This window comes from Scomber japonicus, chromosome 2 (assembly GCF_027409825.1).
Source record: "Scomber japonicus isolate fScoJap1 chromosome 2, fScoJap1.pri, whole genome shotgun sequence".
NCBI lineage: Eukaryota > Metazoa > Chordata > Actinopteri > Scombriformes > Scombridae > Scomber > Scomber japonicus.
Genome location: NC_070579.1, coordinates 6,199,274 through 6,221,328, shown reverse-complemented (window position 1 = coordinate 6,221,328; position 22,055 = coordinate 6,199,274). Strand labels below are relative to the sequence as shown.

At 41.0% G+C, this 22,055-nt stretch overlaps 1 protein-coding gene across 4 annotated transcripts; it reads right to left on the bottom strand.

Moving 5' to 3' along the window:
- Positions 1-6,086: 6,086 nt before the first annotated feature.
- Positions 6,087-21,295, bottom strand: abcc10 (ATP-binding cassette, sub-family C (CFTR/MRP), member 10). 4 transcript variants are annotated; one of them, XM_053335623.1, is made up of 21 exons: positions 21,086-21,295; positions 19,274-20,645; positions 18,432-18,659; positions 17,763-17,919; positions 17,105-17,253; positions 16,307-16,386; positions 15,916-16,087; positions 15,625-15,723; positions 15,201-15,390; positions 15,034-15,111; positions 14,383-14,574; positions 14,070-14,208; positions 13,005-13,197; positions 11,233-11,576; positions 10,511-10,680; positions 9,922-10,082; positions 9,052-9,305; positions 8,759-8,904; positions 7,831-7,928; positions 6,744-6,856; positions 6,087-6,237 (listed from the first exon to the last, which is right to left on the bottom strand). In XM_053335623.1, the coding sequence occupies exons 1-21, from the start codon at positions 21,259-21,261 to the stop codon at positions 6,102-6,104; spliced, it is 4,647 nt and encodes a 1,548-aa protein (XP_053191598.1). In that variant the 5' UTR covers positions 21,262-21,295; the 3' UTR covers positions 6,087-6,101. The 4 variants fall into 4 exon arrangements, with proteins under 4 accessions (XP_053191598.1, XP_053191606.1, XP_053191615.1 ...); XM_053335631.1 differs by having other exon boundaries at positions 14,383-14,571; XM_053335640.1 differs by having other exon boundaries at positions 19,274-20,639.
- Positions 21,296-22,055: the final 760 nt, after the last annotated feature.

Genomic DNA, 22,055 nt, shown 5'->3' with positions numbered 1-22,055 from the left:
TGAGGCTCCAGCAGATCGCACAAATTGTTCCTGATGTACAAAAAAAAAATTAACATTAAGAACATTTTGTCTGATGAATTACAGCTACAGTGTGGAGCCTCAAGGGACGAATAATATGCAGATACATTCAGATACAGTATCGTCAATCATAGAAACAGGTTTACTGCTCTCCCTACAGAGAAAAGACTCTGTTTGCTGTGTGATTCAGACTGGAGACAAACCCTTTTTTTATGTGTTATTGTTCATTATATGAGGATTTATAGGACGGGTTTTTCAAGTGAGTCTTAAACCAACAGTCAGTTTTTCCTCCTGTTCATACTGACTATTAAAAGATCTCCTTCAAATGTGCTTTCAATGACAAAATCCACAGGCATTTAAAAGTAGTTGATCAGCTTCTATTGAGCTTCAGCAGTCTGAGTTCATCATATCAAGTGATATCTGACACATTTACAGTCTGTTTAGCATCAGATTCCCTCTTAGTGTTTCCTGTTGAGCTGTGGTGGAATTATAGTAACAAAAAGAGGCTTTGGTACTAAAAATACCAAGACTTGATTTCACTAATTTTCTTTCTTTCCTCATCTTCCTCCTCCTCCTCCTCCTTGTTCTTTCTTCCTCGTTTTTCTTTTCATTCTTTCTTTCCTAATCTTTCTCCCCTTTCTTGTTATCTCTTCCTCCTCCTCCTCCTCCTCCTCCTCCTCCTCTTTCTTTCTTTCTTTCATTTTTCTTTCTTTCTCTCCACTCATTTGGACAGTGAAACCTCAGAAGGAGGACTGTGGATTTTGTCCTCCATCACTGAAAACATGATGAAGGGATCTTCTAATGGTCAGTAGGAACAGGAGGAATGATAACAGCAAGAAAAAAACATGTTAACCCTCCTGTTGTCCTCGAGTCAAGGAGGGGATGAAGAAGGAAGGAAGGAAAGGAGGGTGGAAGGAAGGAAAGGAGGAGGGAAGGATGGAAGGAAGGAAAGAAGGAAGGAAGAAGGAAGGAAAGGAGGGAGGAAGAAGGGAGAAAGAAGGAAGAAAAGGAGGAAGGAAAGGAGGGAGGAAGAAGGGAGAAAGAAGGAAGAAAAGGAGGAAGGAAAGGAGGGAGGAAGGAAGGAAGTAAGGAAGGGAGGAAGAAGGAAGAAAGGGAGGAAAGAAGGAACAGTCAAAACAGATGGGGTCAATTTGACCCGGGAGGACGACAGGAAGGTTAATATAAGACAAACTTGAATAATTGTGAGTCCATCCTTTAAGGCCGACACTATTTAGTAAAATAAACACATTTCTGGATGAATGATAAGAAACTTGGCTTGTTTATGTTTCAGGAGAGCAAACTTCTGCATGGCTGAAGAGTTCAGAGTTGTTTGTGTGCGAAGTCATGCAAAAAATGTGGTTTTTATTTATGTTTGACAAGCGTCTCAACACTGCAGCTGTGTCCTGTCAGTCAGTCAGTGTGGCCTCGGCACTAACTACTAACTACTGCTCCTCCTATACAGGTTAATGAAATTCAAAGTGCTTCACAGGTAACTGATAAGCCAAAAATAATCAGTACAAATATTGACATAACTTTAGATAAACCTCGGAAATGAGTGTAAGGATTTTGTCCCCAATCACTTACATTGACGGTATATTAGGGACGTATCGTTTAACAGAAAACGAAGAACGATTACAGTAAGAAAAAAGCAGTTTTCGTGCTTATATGAGTTACAGTTGAAACCACAACAGCACAATAACACGAACCAAACACTCCCTTTAACGTGACGAATGATGTAATGTGAGAAAAATGCCGAGCTGAGCCGAGGGAGCGGCAGGCGTTCACTTGTGTGACTCACTCTGATTACAGTCACAATGTCCGCAGTGTGTGTGAATATATAAATATAAAGAAAGGAGAAAGCTCAGATGCATTCAGAGTGTCATTATATAATCCACCCGGGAAAGAAAGGTACGGCTGCAGACCGGCTCTCACGTGAACAATGAGGGTTACATAATGAAAACACTGTTCTCTGGTCAAACAGGTATGACGACCTGTCTGATGATGAAACGGTTTTTATCATCAGTTAGAATTTTATTATTATTATAAAGTACTTTCAAAGTACAAAAAAAGATTATGTTTATTCCAGCTGCAAATGTTTGGTTTATTAATTGCAACTATTTTTAACCCTTGTGTTGTCCTACCGGGTCAAATTGATCCCATCTCTCTTTTGACTGTTTCTTCTTTCCTTCCTTCTTCCCTCTTTCTTTAATTTTTCCTTCCTACTTCCCTTCCACCCTTCTTTCTTTGTTCCCTCCTCCTTCCATCCTTCCTCCTTTCCTTCCTTCCTCTTTTCATCCTTACTCCTTTCCTTCCTTCCTCTTTTCATCCTTACTCCTTTCCTTCCTTCCTCTTTTCATCCTTCCTCCTTTCCTTCCTTCCTCTTTTCATCCTTCCTCCTTTCCTTCCTTCCTCTTTTCATCCTTAATCCTTTCCTTCCTTCCTCTTTTCATCCTTCCTCCTTTCCTTCCTTCCCCTTTTCATCCTTAATCCTTTCCTTCCTTCCTTCCTTCCTTCTGTCCTTCCTTGACCTGAGGACAACAGGAGGGTTAACAAAAATGTCAAAAATGGATTTGCTTGGTTTTTTTTTATCATATATGAATTAAATGTTTAAGATTGTTGGCTTTAAGCAACGACACTTTTCATGGCGATCATCGACCAATCGATACGTCTAGAAATGAATATGCAAACTAATCGATAATGAAATGAATCGTTGGTTGTAGATAGTAGTTCTAGTGTATTAGCCCATGTGTGTAGCGGAAGGAAGGACAGAGGAAAGAATGAAGGAAGAAAGAAGGAAAGGAGGGAGGGAGGAAGGAAGGAAGGAAGGAAGGAAGAAAGAAAAGGGAGGAGGGAGGAAGGAAAGGAAGGACAGAGGAAGAAAAGGAAGGAAGAAAAGGGAGTAAGAAGGAAGGAAGGTTGGAAAGGAAAGAAGGAAGGGAGGAAGGAGGAAAGAACGAAGGAAGAAAGAAGGAAAGGAGGAAGGAAGGAAGGAAGAAAAGGGAGGAGGGAGGAAGGAAAGGAAGGAAGGAAGGAAGGGAGGAAAGAAGGAACAGTCAAAACAGACGGGGTCAATTTGACCCGGGAGGAAACGACACAAAGGTTAAAGTCATATTGGTGGAGAGGCCATTGAGTCTGGAAGGACCTTTGCTGCATGTAATCTTCCTCTTCGACTTTCAAATCTGATAAAGGCCTAAAAAAATGTTTGTATAATATCTCACAGCTCATTAAAGGACACACAGCAGCGGGTATAAACAGAGAGAGAGAGGAAAAACACACAACAAGCAACAAGCTGAAGGTTTGACTCTCCGCCTCCAGCCAGAGTAAATCATAAAAAGATTCCCACTGGTTATATTAAAAAAAGGAGACTTTATTTCTTCATTATAAAAAACACACACTTAGAAAAGCTGTATTTTAGTTTTCACAAGAAGTAAAAGTGACAAAGGACAAGTTCAAGTCCCAAAAACCACCTGACACCTCTGACATTTGATTACTTTCCATTATATACATATAATAACCATCTTTATATATAAATCTGCCTTTGTGAATGAATTACATCCACGTGTTCCCTGTGGACAGAAGATCTTAACATGCAATAAACTATAATATATTTTATTAAAGATAAATCTACATTTAGACTTAATTTAACAACAATAAAAATGTAACTTATATAACAGTAAGTGAAACCTAATGATTGCAAAGTGACCCGATTATAATCCCCCTTAACCCTCCTGTTGTCCTCGAGTCAAGGAAGGAAGGAAAGATGGAAGGAAGGAAGGAAGGAATGGGAGGAGGGAGGAAGGAAAGGAAGGAAGGAAGGAAGGAAAGGAGGGAGGAAAGATGGAAGGAAGGATAGGGGGAAGGAAGGAAAGGAGGGAGGAAAGATGGAAGGAAGGAAGGAAGCAAGCAAGGAAGGAAGGAATGTGAGTAGGGAGGAAGGAAAGGAAGGAAGGAAGGAAGGGAGGAAAGAAGGAAGGAATGAAGGAACAGTCAAAACAGACGGGGTCAATTTGACCTGGGAGGACGACAGGAAGGTTAAAAGACGATTTTTGGGAGATCACAGATTACTGACATTCAGATTAATGATGCTTCATTCCCGACTGTGACTGAAAAACCATTTAACCCTTACATACTGTTCTGGGTCAAATTATCTCCGTATCTATTGCCATGTCTTTAGTGAAATGAATAGTTAATAGTTTTAATAAGATAGTAGTTATGAGGATTTCTTTTTATGGTGTAGCAGTGAAGACTGATGGCTCTAATGGTTATACAATAACCCCCACAGCTCCAGAAAGTTCTGCTCATTTTACACTTTACATAGAAAATAACATTTAACCATCAAAAAGAGATGAAAAAATCACTAAAAAGAGACTTAAGTTGATTAAATAAACCTAAAAACTACCAGAAAGAGACTAAAAACAACCTACAGTTAGTGACAGCTGCCATCTAGTTACCATGGCAACGTAGAGATAGAGAGACTAAAGAGACTCAAAACTACCAAAAAGAGACATTTCCATAATTATTGCTATGTTATATTTTCATGTCTGAGGTAAAATAGGACATGATATTGTGTGATAGGAGATGTTTCTCTGCTCTCTGAAACATGAATCAAGCTTTAATCACATTTATTGATCAGTCAGATTATTGACTATTGATGCTTTCTAAACAGATCTGTGCCTCAACATTTGGTATAGACTCTTTTAATGAGGTGATTCTTACTGTGAGGGTTTAGAGTATAAACAGTATGTAAAGGGTTAAATAGTGTAGTCAGTTTTATTCATATTGCACTGAATCACAACAGAAGTTATCACATGACACTTTCCACAAAGAGCAGGTCTAGACTGTACTCTTTAATCTATGAGCAGCAAAATCTCCCTTTAATGGAAAGAAACCTCAAACAGAGCCTGGCTCAATTGATCGGATTGAGACGAATGTGCAGTGAGATTAGATTTTCTTGGTCCTGTGTGGAGTTTTCTATTTAAAAAAAAGCATTTATATTCAAAGTAATTGTGTATCCTTGAGGTTTGAATGCTTTTCCTTCCTTATAAAACATTTGCAAAGCTGATTTCTTAAGTATCTTAAATCATTCATTATTTATATCCATGTTTACTAGCTTAAAGTCTTCTTCACTGCCTTTCCTGGCACATTACTGCCCCCTGTAGATCATTGGAGAAGGGTTTAACCATTTTCAGGACGGCACGTGCATCCTTGTGTGTATGTTTGCATGAGACAAACAGGTCAAGAATAAAAGTGCCTGTAACTGTATGCAGATGTTTTCCTGCATAAATCCATCGTTTAAGAACTGTAATATACCCCACAGTGTTTTATTCAATAGGAGTCGAGGGTTAATATGTGTTAGAGAGCTGCTAACTCAACTAAAACATATTTCCACCTCAATCTGGGTTAAAATATAATAAGACTGGAAGCAAGACTGTTCCCCAGATGTTTAGTAGCATGAATTTTAACATTTCATCCTCTTAACATTTTGATTTATTTCTAAATTAATCAGACATGACTGCAACTCGCTGTTAGCCACCATATACACCGGTAGGATTGGGTGATTTTTCCCAGTGCATTTTGGGGTCAATCCAGTCGCAGGTTTGGATGATGATGATGGACTGGTTGAGTGCAGAGTTGTGTGTAAGTACTGGTGCCAGTTTAAGAGCAGTTTTTAGAGCTTAAGGTAATAAATTAAATCTAATTGTAGCAGGATCGTAATGCAGTGCAAATGTATTGCTTAAACATGTCAAAAAATCTTCCCAGAAATAATAAACAGTCATCTAAGGAAAAGTGTTTGTCACTTTATCAAGAACAAAATTTAGAAGACGATAAGTCCTTCATCTGCATTAAAATAATTAATTAAAAGAAACTAAATGTCAGCACAAATAACAAAATGTTATTAAACTCCACATCATCGTTTCACCGTTTCTCTCCTCCGACAGAAGAAGCGTAGTCTCGGTGTGTGATGTAGAAGTTTCAGGACGGAGCTAAAAAAAAGGCTTCAAGTTCTCAGCAAAACTTCCCAGAATAAAGTAAAAAAATAATTATCTTCAGATTTCAGTGTTTGTTTGTTTGTTTTGTTCATCTCACTGTTCTCTCCCTCCGACCAGCCTCTGGAAGATGGACTGGTCGGTTTGGCAGAGAGCAGCAGGTGTGTCAAACTCCGCCACCTTCCCAGCATGCATCACCAGCACCCGGTCACAGTCCATGATGGTGTTGATCCTGGTCAAACAAAGACAAAAAGAAAAGGGATTTAACTTCTTCCAAATGTCCATGTAAGCATGAAGAATAAGCCATGGGTTGTCAAATATATAACTAATATACTAATATAACTAATAACTATTTCTGCTTATGATACTGTACATGTATATGGGTCAGTGACAAATAAGGGTTAGTAAGATGAGGAATTCAAAAAGAAGCAGCATCAGGTTTTTTAAAATGTAGATTTAGTATTTTTGTTGGTTTTATATCATTTGAAATGACATTTGCACCATTTTTTTTACCAAAAGTAAGACTGAATGCTTCTGGAAATGTCAAATGGTGTAACCACAAAAGAATGATAAATGTTAAATATTTTTTATGATTACACTGCATTTTTGCTATAATCCCCTTAGTTTATTTTCACATTTTAACCCCTTTAAATTTGACTGAATCACATGGACCCATGAGCAGCATTGGAAATTGACCCTTCTAAAAAAACACCTGAGTCATCAGAAAACATTTTTTACCTGTGAGCGATAGTGAGAACGGTTTTGTCCTGAAACTTTGCTCTGATGGTCTGTTGCAGCAGTTTGTCCGTCTTCTGATCCACGCTGGCCGTCGCTTCATCGATACACAGAACCTGCATGATGGGGAAAAACAGCATCTTAATGTTCCAACAATATGAATTACAGCTAGAGCAGTCAGCTGTTCAAATAAAGGGCCGGTTTTCTCAGGATTTTCCACTGGTGGGGTCATGAACTGATGCAGTGAAAAGGCAGAATTATATGTTTCTTTCTTCTAATTTATTTGAGAATAAAACTGATTTACAACACAGTAAAGATTTGTATGTTAAAAAGAAAATGGCATCAACACAGCATTTTCTCTTCCACTGCCAAAATGGTTTGTATTCTTGTATTAAACTTTAATTTCTGGAAGGTTTATTGGACAGTTTTAATGCCTCTGCTTGTGTAGGGGAAGGATTAGATGCAACAAAGATATATGACAATGACTGGGATTTACAGGAGCCTTGTGTTTATTTTGTTTATTGCAGATCTGTGAAAAATGTAGCTAAACAATGAAAGTCAGAATTTTCATCAGAGGGCCAAATATTTTTGCTGCAGGTCCGAATTTGGCCTATGGGCGACTATTTCCCTCTGATTAAGAGTTAGAAACAGAGGCTGCAGCCATTATTCAGGGCACAACATTGCAAATATAAATGCAGCAGTCCCAAGTTTACAGATACACTGAAATTCACATTACAAAGTGAATGTGGAAAAACACACAGCTTTTGGGTTTATTGTTAGAGAAACTGGAGGTAAACTGGTTTGAAATGAAAGTGACAAGTTTTGGCTTCCTCAGTGTGCTGGAAAAGTGATTGTCACAGTCCAGTCATTTTTTAAATAGTGTCCGGTTCTCAATGAAAAGGTGAGGCCGTACATAAACTATTTAAAAATATTAAAAGGAACATCAAGTTAATTATAATTCTAGAAACACTTAAATAAATACTAATAATGATTTTGTTTTAAGTGGACAGCTCAGTTACACCCAGAAAGACACAATGTAATGACATGAGCAATGACAATAATGACAAGAAGCAGCAGAAGAAGGTCTCACCTTGGCCTGAGTCAGCAGAGCTCTGGCCAAACACAGCAGCTGTCTCTGTCCCACTGAGAAGGATTTTCCTTTCTCTCCCACCTCAGCATCCAAACCACCTGCAACACACACACACACACACACACACACACACACACACACACACACACACACACACACACACACACACACACACACACACACACACACACACACACACACACACACACACACACACACACACACACACACACACACAATTAATATAAAATGTTAAATAAAATACACTATATGCTTCATGGGTGTAATATGAGATGATATACCTCTCTGACCATTTCTCTTTCACCTCTAACAGGAGCGATTGGTCAGAAGTAGCATATGTAACCACACCCATCACCTGTACCCACTGATGTTAAATGACTGGGGGGATAATAACGACGGGGGGGGGGGGGGGGGGTACTTGAGGGTGGGGGTCCCAACTGACCCTGGGGGTCGGGAGCACTAAGTGACCGGTTAAGGGGGATCACCATAGAAGGGGTTACTTGGGGTGTGGGTCTCGTTGGGGTACATTTACTATACTGATGGGTCGAAGTGACCCTACGGTCAAACCAAGTCCTTCCCATTTGGCTTTGGATTTCACTTTAGGGTACCTCTGGGGTTCCCCCCAAAGTGCTCAATGGAGATCAATGTGCCCCTAGTGATTGGTTTAGTGCATGTGTGGGGAACATATTGTCTTGAAGGGTAGAGCGAGACTTTCAAACAGGAACATAATGTAACATTCAATCGAAACAGTCACATGACCAGACAGGAATGCTTACGGATGGAGTGAACTCAGTGCTCTGCCTATGTGCTCATGCTTAATGTGTTGTGTCAGTTAATCTCATCATCTTATATGTTTAAAAACTGCCTCAGCACATCTTTAAATCCACTTTGTCTCAGTTTCTCTTACCCATCCTGTTAACCACAGAGCTGAGATGGCATTGGTCCAGAACATCCAGCAGCTGCTGATCCATGTGTTGCCCACAGGGGTCCAGATTCTCCCTGATAGTCCCGCTGAAAAGAAAGGGGTCCTGAGGAATAATGGCCAACCTGGACCTGCAGAGGGTGCCCCAAGCACACAAAAGTGTCAACTTTTACTTCTTACTGACTTCATTTATCAAAGTGTAAAGCAACCTTAAAGTTTGAATTAAGCATAAAAAACAATGATTATCTGGCTTAGACCCACTACCACCTGAGACATACCTGAGCTGAGCCAGACCCACAGTGCTGATGTCCAGCCCATCCAGGAGTATCTGACCCTGGTTGAGCTCCACCATACGGAACAGGGCCAGGAACAGGGTGGACTTGCCAGAGCCCGTTCGCCCCACAATGCCTACTTTCTCTCCGGGTCGCACCACCAGGCTCACCCCGTCCAAAGCATTAGGAAGACCTTCCCTGTACACCAAAACCACATTACGGAACTCCAACCAGCACTGCTCAGGCCACGCCGGGGGCAACTAGGGAGATCATCATTACATATAGTGTAAATTAATCTGTAGAATCAAGAACCATTAAGCCTCAAACTATTTAACAATGCTGAAAATGTTTTTTAAATTGTACAATACAGTTTGATAACTCCTTGAAGACACAGTTGGCTTGCTACCAATATATTGTTATGCCTGCATCACATTTAATATCTCTTGTTGTGGCAGGAAGTGCAGCATAGCCTTTTCCTTCTCAGAGGGAAGGGGAGGGAGTAGAGGTCATTTAGGGAGCTGGGGGAAGGGAAATTGGGTAAAATTTATTTAAAGTGTTTTGATTTATGATTGTGGGAAAAATTTTAGTGATTGATTTTTGGTTCATTGTGATTGTGAGTTGTCAGATACATATTTTTGTGTGTTTTTTTGTGTTTCTCTAAAAAGAAAATGACAGGATTGGTTTCATATTATTCTCCAGTCTGTCACCCAACATTTGAATCAAAAGTATCTTTTTTTCATCCCCTGGTTCAGGAAAAGGACTTTAACTTGAACCTGGCAAGTTCCCAAAGTCAAGCATGAGGCTCTGTGATGATCTCTTCTCTCTTCTCGGTCTTGTGGAAATATCAGTGCCAGTTTGAGCTGCAGTTCTTCTGACCTGAGTGTTTTGATGCTGCGATTCGGTCGGCAGGCCGGTAGAGTACTCCTCAGTCCGCTCCACGCTCACCAGCTGCATCTCTGTCTGAGTGTAGCTGAATATGAGGCCAGACAGCAGGGATGTGATGGACAGAGCGTAGGATAGAGACAGACCAACCAGACCTGACAGGGACAAAACACACATGGGTCCATAACCTTTTCTTTGTGTCCATGTGGTTTAGTCAAATTTAAAAGGGTTCAAATAAACATATGAATAACTTGCACACATTCTTTTTTTGTGGACCCAGCATCAAATTTCTGCTTTTAATCCATTTAGAGAGAATATATTAGAGGATTATGGCAAAAATGTCTAAGTGGTGTAACCATAAAAACTTTGTACCAAGTAATTCAACTTGCTTAGAAACAGTAAATAGTCAATAAAACACCATATCAGCTAGTTTGGCATGATCTTACATTATAACTTCTATATTAAATAAAGTTAATGGAATACAATTGTTCTAAATATTACATTTCATCTGGAGAATCATGGAGATCAGGAAACATTTAATCAAATGCAATCCACAGCCACCAAAAACCAGGTCTGCACTCACCTGGATCAACTGAATCCAACTGGTGCTGGACCACAGCGATCACCCCGAGGCCCGTCACCACAGCGACACCAATCAGCTGCAGGCGGATGTCCAGCCACTGCATAGCAGCGTTGCTGAGGAACAAGCAGCGCTGGTTCTGCTCCAGACGCCTGGCGATTTCCTCCTCAAACCTGGAGCAACCACAGAGGAGGAAAAGTGTTTTAATATGAAGATTTAAATATGACTAAATCATTATCATATTACTTCAAAAGGTATTTGTGTAAATAGACTTAACAACAATCTGTACTTATCTGTCACCAATATAAAGCATTAAGGTAGCAATGAAATTAATCAGTAAATAATATAATATAAAGGCAATCAAATTAGAACATTATTAGTTGATTAATGACAGAAAGTTTATCTAAAGCTATTTTTATTAATATATAAAAATCATTTGAGTAACTTTTCAATCAGGAATACAGAACAAAGCCAGTTCCAGCTTCTCCAATGTGAAGACTTTTTTTGCTTTATATCATCAAAAAATTAAATATCATTGCCTGTGAATCAGACAAAAAATAGACATTTAAAAATATTATCATGGGATCAGAGAATCTGTGAGTGGCACTTAATTTTGTAGTTTTATATTTTATACAAAACTGTAAAATAATGCAGCCATAAATAAAATAAAGATATACTAATCTTAATTATGTTTTCCAAATTAAATCACTTTTCTTTAGTTTCACCTGGCAGAGCTGTGACTGGCCCGGATGGTTCCCAGGCCGGTCAGCGTCTCGGAGAAGTGCGAGTAGATGGGCGACAGGGTGAGGCTGCATAAGCGCTTCAGCTCACGAGAGGTGTGCCGGTAGAAGTGCTGAGTGCGGTGGTAGAGCAGAGCCAGAGGAAGCAAGGGCACTAGGACCCAGGGCAGGCCGTAGCTTATCACCACCAGCATGCCCAGCAGGCTGAAGATGTTGGCCAGTAAGATGTTCAGGGTGAACGGCAGACTGTCATCCACGCTGTACAAGTCTGAGGAGAAGCGGTTGAGTATGCGACCCAGTGGAGTGGTGTCGAAGAAGGTCACTGTGGCCTGGAAGGGAAGGAAGTCAAGATTTTGAGTAGGAAATTTTAAGTAGGGTAGTTAACAGTGGGAATAAATCAGAATCTTAATGATGCAGCAATACAGACACACAGCTCTAACATTATTGCTTCATAAAGTTGCCCAAACTTCCACATCCACCAAATATAGTGCGACATTATCGTCCCACTGCAGTTGTGTTAGTGCCCACCTCATGTAAAGCAAAGGGACCTTATTTGTCACACATGTAGTCTTACAGTGAAATTCAGTCTCTGCATTTAACCAGGCGAGGAGTCCTCTGAAATGAAGCCAACGTGGAAGTAACTTAGAACTGCATTCTATCAAAAGGCCACCAGGGGGCGACCGTCTCTATACAAGTCAATGGAGAATTCACCAACTTCTCACTTGATTTCTAACCTCAGTAAACGTTTTCAAAATGTGTTTATGTTCTCAATCGCTAGTTTAAAGCCTTCTTCAATGCAGTATGATGTTCATTTGGGACATTTCGGCCTCCCTGATTTTATATTTGATGATAAAGCAGGGTATGCATTAGGGCGTGGCTACGTCGTGATTGACAGGTTGATTGCACAATGTCCTCGAGATCCAGCCCTCGCAACCGTAGCAACCTCCCCCGCTCTGCCCATGGCCCCGCCTCATGCCCATATAAGTAGAATCCGTGTTTTTATTTTTCCCAGCATGCACCTGAAATTTTCAAGATGGCGCTGCCCAGATCCGAAACTATTGGCTTCCGAGCAGCAGTCCACAAACCAATGGGTGACGTCACGGATGTTACGTCCATTTCTTCTATACAGTCTATGCATTTAACCCATCCTAAGTACTAGGAGCAGTGGGCAGCCATTGTGCAGCGCCTGGGGAACAACTCCAAATCTATGTCAGTGCCTTCGTCACGGGCACTGACAGGAGAATTAACCTATTGCATACATTGTTTTGACAATGGGAGGAAACCTATGCGAGCACGGGGAGAACACGTAAACTCCACACAGAAAGGCCCCAGCCGGTTCATTGTTGATATAAAAATTTTGAATAGTCAACATTTATCGTATCCATCATATCTCTCTGAACTTGTTCATATCTTCACACCCTCCCGCACTCTCCGATCCTCCTCTGACATCCAGCTCTCAGCTCTTCCTGCCAACCACCATGGGGTCAAGACCTTTCAGCCAATCTGCCCCCCCCCCCGCCTTTGGAGCTCTCTCCCATCAGAATCCTGCCTGAAAATACACTTATTCTGATTCCCGATTGATCACATTCATGTTTATCTACTGCACTAACTCCTTTTTCAATATTTGCTGATTTTATTATGTTTGTTGCACTATAAATAACCTAATAACCTAAAGTTACGGCTGCCAAACATTCAATCTGTTCAACTCGGCTCTAAATGTTGGTGGTTTAGAAAGGCTGGAAGCTCAGATGACGCACCTTAAGGACTCGATCCAGGAGTCTGTTGTGGATGGCTGTGGCGGCGCAGACGGCTCCGTAGGCAAACAGGAAGGCTCGGATGGCGGTGAAGACAGTGTTGGCTCCAGCGATGGAGCCGTACACTGTCAGATAAAACCTGACGTCGGAGCTCAAGTTGGTCGAAGGGAGCGTTTGCAGCGAGGAGAGAGGAGACCTGCAGAGAGAAGATGAGACTGTTTCATTAGGAGGTTTTATATATAGAAGGAAAATCATTACCGCAAAATGCTTTTATGTTTTCTACTATTATTTCTTCTGAGTTAAATTTTAGGCTCATTTTAAACTGTCACACATGATGGACAATGATGTTATATTGTTGTTGTGTACAAATAACTTGCACACATTCTTTTTTTGTGGACCCAGCATCAAATTTCTGCTTTTAAATTCATTTTGAGAGAATATATTAGAGGATTATGGCAAAAATGTCTAAGTGGTGTAACCATACAAACTTTGTACCAAATAATTCAACTTGCTTCTTATTATAATTATTTTGTGGTTACACCATTTGACATTTTCAGGAGCATTCAGTCTTACTTGTGGTTAAAAAAATGGTGCAAATGTCATTTCAAATTATATAAAAATACTAAATGTACATTTTAACAAACCCAATACTGCTTTTAAAACTATTTTTGCTCATCTTGCCAAACCTTATCTATCACTGACTGTTACATGAGTTACATCCTTCCATCTGCCTAATCCAGTATGTACCATAATGTTTTACTGCTGCATTTTAGTTTTACTGTGTTGTAATGTGAAATAGTGAAAACACTGCCATCAATCAATGCTGCCCGAGTCTTCGTGGTATCTGCAGCATTCATCAAATTAAATGAAAGACTTTTTAAGACCTTTTAAATACCACATAAAATACAATTTAACTCATACACTGGTCACAGAAGGACGATAAAACAGTCTGGACAACAATGTTTTACTGTGTTGTAATGTGAAATGGAGCCATCTTGAGTGTCACCTGCACAAACCGTATTTATTATTTATGAATAATACATTTTTTTCTTGATCTGTTGAACTCACATCAGGCCTCCAGGTGAGAAAAGCAGCAGCTGAGGTGAACTGAAGGCAGCTGAGGAGGAGCCATTCCTCCCAGTAGAACCGTTGTTTTTCAGCTCTGAGATCCAGTGTGAGAGCCACCAGTCGGAAATGTTCTTAGAGGCTGAGACACATAACAGCAGGTTATGTAGAATACAGTTTAAGTTTTACATTCCTTGAGTAATAAATGTGGAAAGAGAATCTAAACATTTCTGCAGCAAAGTGAACAAAACCGTTGACGCTTTACATGAAAAGAAGCATCAGCTGATCATTTAAAAGAAGAGTCGTTGATCTCAACCTTGCATGAGGAGCAGAGATATCAGGATGGAGGCGGTGAGCACTCCGCCCACAGACAGCCAGTAGATGCGGTAAACTTTCCACGCCAGCCCGCCCGCCTGTTTCTGCTCCGCCCCCGAGAGGTCTGCGTCATCGTCCGCACACAGATCAGCAGGTGAGCCTGACTCCTCCTCCTCCTGCTCCACACCTTCTGCTTAAAAATCAATGAAATACATAAAAAAATAAAACCAGTCAGATATACTCATGAATGACACCTTTATATTGTTTGTAATGTTTTATTGTTTGATGGATTGTGAAAGGTTGCCCTCCAGTTTTTTTCCTCATAGTTTGATGTTATTCTGTGATGTATTTAAGTCGGGACTACAGGTTCAGACTGTGGTGTAAAATGTTGTTAAAATGCCAATTCTGATTAATGAGCATTGTCCTCTATAAATAAACAAATTAATACATAAACAGAATAAAAGCCAGCTGTAAATTTTAACAAGAAGAAAGTCAGTATATCTTGGTTATGTTTATTTACTGATTCTAACTGTAAAAAGGTAAAGACCACAGTGTTCATTGAAAACAGATCAGGGTTAGGGTTAGGGTTACCTGGCAACTCAATTTAAGCATATCAAAAAAATGTGTCACTTACAATTTGCCGTGAACTTACCTTTCTCTTTTGTGTTCTGGTCATTCTTCCGTTTTTTCGGCACCGCCTCGACCAGAGGAAGGATTTCTGCTGGTGAGCCTGTTTAACAGCAAAATGACATCACAGGTAGAATAAAACAAAAGTCCTGTGTTCCAAAAATATATTGTCTTATGATGATGATGTTTTACCCATTTTGACGATCGTCCCGTTCTCCATGAGGATCACAGAGTCCGCTTTGTCCACAAACTCGACGCGGTGCGTGCAGAGGACTCGGGTCTTTCCTCTGAGGAGTTCAACGATGCATTTCTGCATGAGGTGTTCGGCCACGTCTGAGTCGACCGCAGCCAGCGGGTCATCGAGGAGGTAGATGTCTTTGTCCTGAGACAGTCGGGTCACACAAAATAAATTAAAGAAGAATGAGAGAGTTTCAACACATGATGCTCCAGCTGATTTATATTTAAACACACCGGTTTACATTTTTAGATTTTGGTTGGTGGTTTTAATCAGAGAAACTTAGTGTCTGACCCAGACTGTAGGTCTGACCATGCTGATTTCACAAAAACGTAAAAACTTTTCCTTGAGTGTCTCTTAGCTCAAAGCAGATGGACTCACCATGTAAACAGCTCTGGCGAGGGCCACTCGTGCCTTCTGTCCTCCACTCAGAGTCACTCCGTTCTCTCCTACTTTTGTCCTGTCACCATTCGGCAAAACCTGCAAAAAACAGGAAAAACCAGAAGAAGCTGAAACAAAAGCTGCCATAATCCTCTAATATATTCTCGCAAAATGGATTAAAAGCAGAAATTTGATGCTGGGTCCACAAAAAAAGAATGTGTGCAAATTTAAATTTAAACTAAACCATCACTGACTCATATACAGACATATAAAGGAGCTTAAGGATCGTACATTAAGGTCGTCTGAGAGTGCGCAAGCATCGATCACGGCCTGGTAGAAGGATGGATCATAGTCTTTGCCGAACAGGATGTTGTCCCGGACGGACGCGTGCTGGATCCACGGCTCCTGAGCTGCCAGACCGAAACCACACTCTCTGTCTGCAACATACACCACTCCGCTGAGCCTGCAGAGACAAGAGGACGACCGATGAACCTCAGTTTTCTGTACGTCCTGATACACTGTTATTAAAAGACTGATTTAATTTGAAAATAGTGAGCAGTTAATAAAAGGCTCCAGAATATCCATGACTACTGCAAACTGGTTTATTCATTCATTTCCATATTCATCTCTATGTAATCTGAATAATCTGAATATCTGGAGTAAAGTTACAGAGGTGCTGTACCTGTTGAGTTCTCCAGTGAGAGCAGCCAGTAACGAACTCTTCCCACAGCCGACCTTCCCCACCACGACCACCAGAGAGCCCTGAACCACACACACAGGTCAGAGGACAGGAGTTACTGATTACTGATGAAAACTCATTTAACCAGATATAGAAATAAAATGCGTGGATTTTAAATGTTTGAACTTTCAGAGAATGGATAACGCTTTGTTCAGGTGTCCAAACATTCAAGATATAACTGAAGTTTTCATTAATGAGTAGTTTTAGAAATGTTGTCATACATCATTCACTGGAGACTCTTTTTCTATCTTTTAAAACCTACATTGTACAAACGCTTATCGGCTGATTTAACTTTGTGCAAAAACACCTGCAGCTCATTTAAGTCTCTTTTAAGAAAATACAAGATCTCATATTCAGAATTGAACTGTACTCCTTTAATATTGTACTTACATCACTAGAAGAAATATGATTTAAAGATCAGTTTACATGTGGAGGAAACTTTTTAAAATGCACTGGTTCGACTGCTCCATTGAATCAATTCAGCATGAATTATAAAGGACATAAAAAGTATGATGACATTAAAATTATTTGTATATATTATGTAACTAGTGGCTTGTATCAACATTTCTGATTCATTGCTATCCATGGTATCAATCCCCATATTTTGTGAGGGCCTAGAAGCTTTGAAGCATTATGACATATTGGGGTCTCATCCAGGATACAATACATCATGTAATATGTTTTGTAGTCTAAAAATCTATAGATATCAATATAATCTATGTATTTTAAAGTGGTTTATACCTTTGTGATGTGTAGATTGAGGTTGTGGAGCTGCAGACTTCCTTTAGCAGCTCCAGAGTCAGTTTCTCTCTCTTTGTTCTCGTCGAGCTGCTGCCAAGAAAACTTTCCCTGATTCAACAGAACCGACGTCTGACTGTCTTCAGGAGACACTGTGGACAGAAAGAGCATATAAAGCAATAAGAACATGTATATATGTAAAATATGATGTGTTACTTTATTTAACAGCAAGGACAATGACAATTCAATTAATGGGTAAAACGTTTGATGATCATTTTACAGACAAAATTCCAAGAATTCACCCAAATGTAAAGATTTACTGCTTTTCTTTGACATATAACAGAAAACTGTGTATTTTTAGGTTCTGAACTGTTGGCCAGACACAACAAGACATATTAATATAACTCCTTGAGATATGTGAACTATTTCCTGATAATCAATTTACTAAACGATTAATACTGAAAATAATCATCAGATTTATTGATAAAAATCGTTTGTTGCAGCTACACATTAAACAAGGTGAATGTTATACAATAAAATCAATGGTGCTTGAAAAAGGATTCAGTTTATCGCTGCAACTAATAATAATTTTCTGAAAACTGACGACCGAAAACTACGACCTCTTAGACACACAAACATTAAAGCAGCAGCAGCAGCGTACCGAGGGCGTAGTACGCCTGCAGGTCCTGGTTGGTCAGGTTGAAGAATCGCTGAATTCGATCCAGAGACACTTTGGCCTCCAGGATGCCGTTAATCACCCAGGGGAACGAGTTGAGAGGAAAGATCAACATCCCCACCAGAGCCAGCGTGGTGAACACCTGCAGAGGAGGAGACAGAGGCTTCACCATCACATCTATTACACTCAACATGTTCTTTAATTATTCCACATAAATTCATCGGACTGGGTTATAGCGGGCCGTATTGGGGATATATTGGGGGCTGTATCCGGGATACAATAGTACAGAAGTGCCAAAAATAGGTTTTTTATATGTTTTGTCCTCGTTTTATAGTCTAAACATCTGAGCATCAAATCAATCTAAATCAGCCAGGCTCAAATGTAAAAGGTCTTAAAAACTTTACAAAGAAATCATCATTATTGTGTTTAATAACCTCCAGATAGACAAACATAAGACTGATTATTACCATAAAACTACTACATTAACTCACACCTGCTCATCATCAAGGAAGAAGTTAAATGTGAGATGAACTGTCTTAATAAAGAGTTAATTTCTGGAAAACTTGTGTGAAGCGAGACTCAAAGCTGTTATTAAAACAATGTTGGAGTCACACAGTTTCACAAGTTTCAAACCGTCCACAGCGACGTCCGTACCTTGGCTGCGGTCAGCTGGTGTCCGAGCAGCACGTAGGTGACGAAGGTGAGGATGGAGATGACGACGGGCAGAGCGGCCCAGGTGTACACACACATGGCATCATAGTACTTGAGGGCCTTGAGGTGAGACAGCTCCTGTTTGCGACAGTCGGCCACTTTCTGAGTGAAGTGAGGCTCCCAGTTGTAAAACTTGATGACACGAATGCCGAAGAGGATTTCTGTCATTAGCTGTGAGAGAAAAGACACAAAAAGTTGGAACAATGTTGATTTCAACTCCAGACAGGAAAATACAGCACGAAAAAGGAGTGTGAGGATTTCTTCTGAATAACAATTTGGCTGCAAAAAAACGTTGCAAACAGAGATCTAATAAGATAACAACTGCCATAATGTCTTAAATTCCTATTCAGAAGATAATACTTATATAAAAACATGTCATACAATATTAGGGCTGCAACTGTTTGGTCCATAAAATGGTGAAAATGCTATAATTTCATTAAGAGTTCATGGTATAGCTCCAAATGTCTCATTTTGTCTGATTAACGGTCCAAAACACAAAGATGTTAAATTTACTCTCATGTATGACACTGATTCAAAGGTTCAAATCTTTACACAAACATTCAAATTTGGTATTAAAGAGCTCAGTGAATGAGGGAGGACTTTTTATTTCAAAGTTGACAAAAGATAATTTCAGGGACAAAAACAACAAAATAAACAAGTTTAAATTGAGATCATTTAGGGTCAGTTATACAAATAAATGTGGTCTATAAAACTGCCACCACTGTCTTCGTAATATCAGCCTGGCATTAGCATTAAACCATCACACACACACACACACATCTCACCTTGACCCGGATGTCCTTGTACCTGAGCATGTGTTTGTTGTTGCTAAGGATACGGGAGGCCAGGAACTTGTTGAACGGGACCAGCAGCAGCGCCACGCCGAGCCCTCCGAGGAATGCCACCCCAACCTGCAGGTACAGCAGGTAGAGGGTGATGGAGAAGGTGAAGGGAAGGGTCCACAGTTCGTGAAAGCTGTTGAAGAAGTTCATGACGCGGTCGCTGTCCGTACTCATTAAGTTCACCACCTCCCCAAGAGCGAAGCCGGCCAGGCTGCTGCTGCTGACCCGCAGGGCTTTGCTGTAGATGGCTGAAATGAGAGCGGCACGAGCTGACAGCGCCACCTTGGAAACCTCAAAGACGAAGATGTTACGGAGGATGGAGGAGAGGAGGGTGGCGGCAAAAAGACCCACTGCGCACCAGACGCCCCTGCTGACCGGAGCCCCCTCTTCCTCCATAAAGTTAACCAGACTGCTGAGGAGAAGCGGACCTGCAAAGCTCAGCAGGTTGACAACTAACTTCAGCAGTCCAAGAAGGTAATATCGCAGCCCAAATGCCTTGTGCAGCACCCTTAGCAGCCTGACGTCGCCCTCTAGCTCCAGAGGTTCCTCCTGGTAGTGTGAACTCCAGCTGCCGTTCAGAAGGCTGCTGCTGACCGGCCTGGGCCACTGATCCTGCCCGCTCTGCACCGCCGCACCTCTCCGGCACGCCTCCCAGCACTGGTGGAAGTACCGACAGATCACACTGGTGCGCAGTTTTCGAGGAAGGTGATAAACATCTGCCGGTCTGTCGAGTTCGCCTCGCTGCCCTCGCCTCAGCAGAGGGGTCAGCCACAGGTAGAAGAGCCGAGAGACGCAGCTGCTCCCGTCCTCCGCCACCATCTCACCCGTATCCAGCTGGCTGCTCTCTGGAAGGAGCGGCGATCCATCCACAGCGTTAATGTACAAAGTGTATCCAGCATCACTGATACAGGGGAAAACAAATGCTAGAAGATAAACTAGAAGAGGGAGCGTCCGAACTGAGGTGAGCACAAACCGTATGAATCTGAGAAGATCTGAAAGGTTTAAATATTCCTTATTGTTACAGTAAAACAGTAAAGAGAAAACCAGGTTTGGGATAGACAGAAGAACCAGCAGGAGCAGCAAAGAGGGTCCTCTGGTTCTCCTAAAAGCAGTCTTCTGGAGCACCGTTATGGCGCTGAAGTGAACCAGCCAGGCCAGGATGGCACAGCTGTCGGCCAGGATGTCCAGGTACATGTCCCCCTGCTGGAGGAGGCTCACCAGGATCACGTCTGCAGTGAAGAGCAGCGCCGCCATCAGAGCACAGACCAACCTGAGCGTCCAACCGCAGGGAGGAGACGTCTGGAAGAGGCTGCTTCTGAGGAGACATAAACATTAATTTTAAAATCTTAATTTACTCTATAAAATAAATTGTATTAACTGTCCTGTTCTACTCTTTGACCCCAAATCAGAACTTGGCCAAAAGTCAAACTACACGAGGTCTTAGTGTTTGAAACAGTAAAAGCAAATTCTGGCAGAGATGTAAGGCTCAGGCTGAATAATGACCTCATCAATTTGACTTTTAATTGGCCTTTGCGAACGGTCTTGTGTCATGGACTTACATTTTCAAGTTTACATTATTATTTTAATAAAGTCCCCCACAAGCTTCCATACAGTACGAACATGAGGAATGATAATAGTGAGGAAAACATCTAGACACCTGACTCCCAGGAACAGTGCACATGTACATTTATTTATTTCCCAGTTTACTCTATATAGTAAAGTAATCTTATTTATGTCTTGGTTAATCTGACTCACCGTGCCACGCCGAGGTAGCAGGCACTGAAAACAGCCATCCCAGCGTGAGGCAGGGCTCCGAGGACGAGCTGGTTAAAACAGGGGCTGACCTGTCCATCCTGCCATACGGGGAGAGGGTCCTGCTGGTCTGTGTGACAAAGGCCGGAGACCAGCGCTGCCGGCCAAAAGTCTCTCATCCCTCCTCCTATTGGACCGCCGCCATCCTAAAAATTATCTGAAGAGAAACAAGATAAGCGAGTCATTCTTGTTATTATATGTAATCAGTTTATCTGTAGTTTTATGATCCTGTAATTTTACTATCTTGGTAAACATAGCTATGGTGTGTCTGTTGGAGGGTCTCCCACTTTGTGCCCTTTATGTTTCTCATTAAATATAAAATAAGAGATAAGAAGCAATGACTATAAGGTGAAAAAGCAAACAACTGATAGAGTTTAGAGAAGGAAAAGGTTGTAAACTCAACACACATAGAAGACACACACACACACACACACACACACACACACTCACTCACATATTCATCACACACACACACACTCACACAGCCAAGCACTCACCACACACAGACAGACACAGGCAGGCACTTACATACAGACAGACAGACAGACAGACACACACACACACACACACACCTACTCTACCATATCTCAGCTCTGATCCTGCAGCTGTGAAGTTAAACCTGATTAAACGGACAGGCCTCTGCTCTCTTCACAGCAGCTTCACTAATGTAAACAAACCAGGCTAACTTAGCTTAGCTCAGCTAAATGTGAACACGTTTGACTCATTTAATCCACAATACCGATACCAACTCACCTACTGTTTAAATATAAAGCTAACGAGTCGCATATGTGTTTAATATAACCCAAAAAACTTACTAATGAGATAAAGTTAAGTCAATAAAAGCCTTCAAATGTTACCAGTTTTCATTCAGCTGCACGAAATACTTCCGTCTATTCTTGATGACGCATCCCCG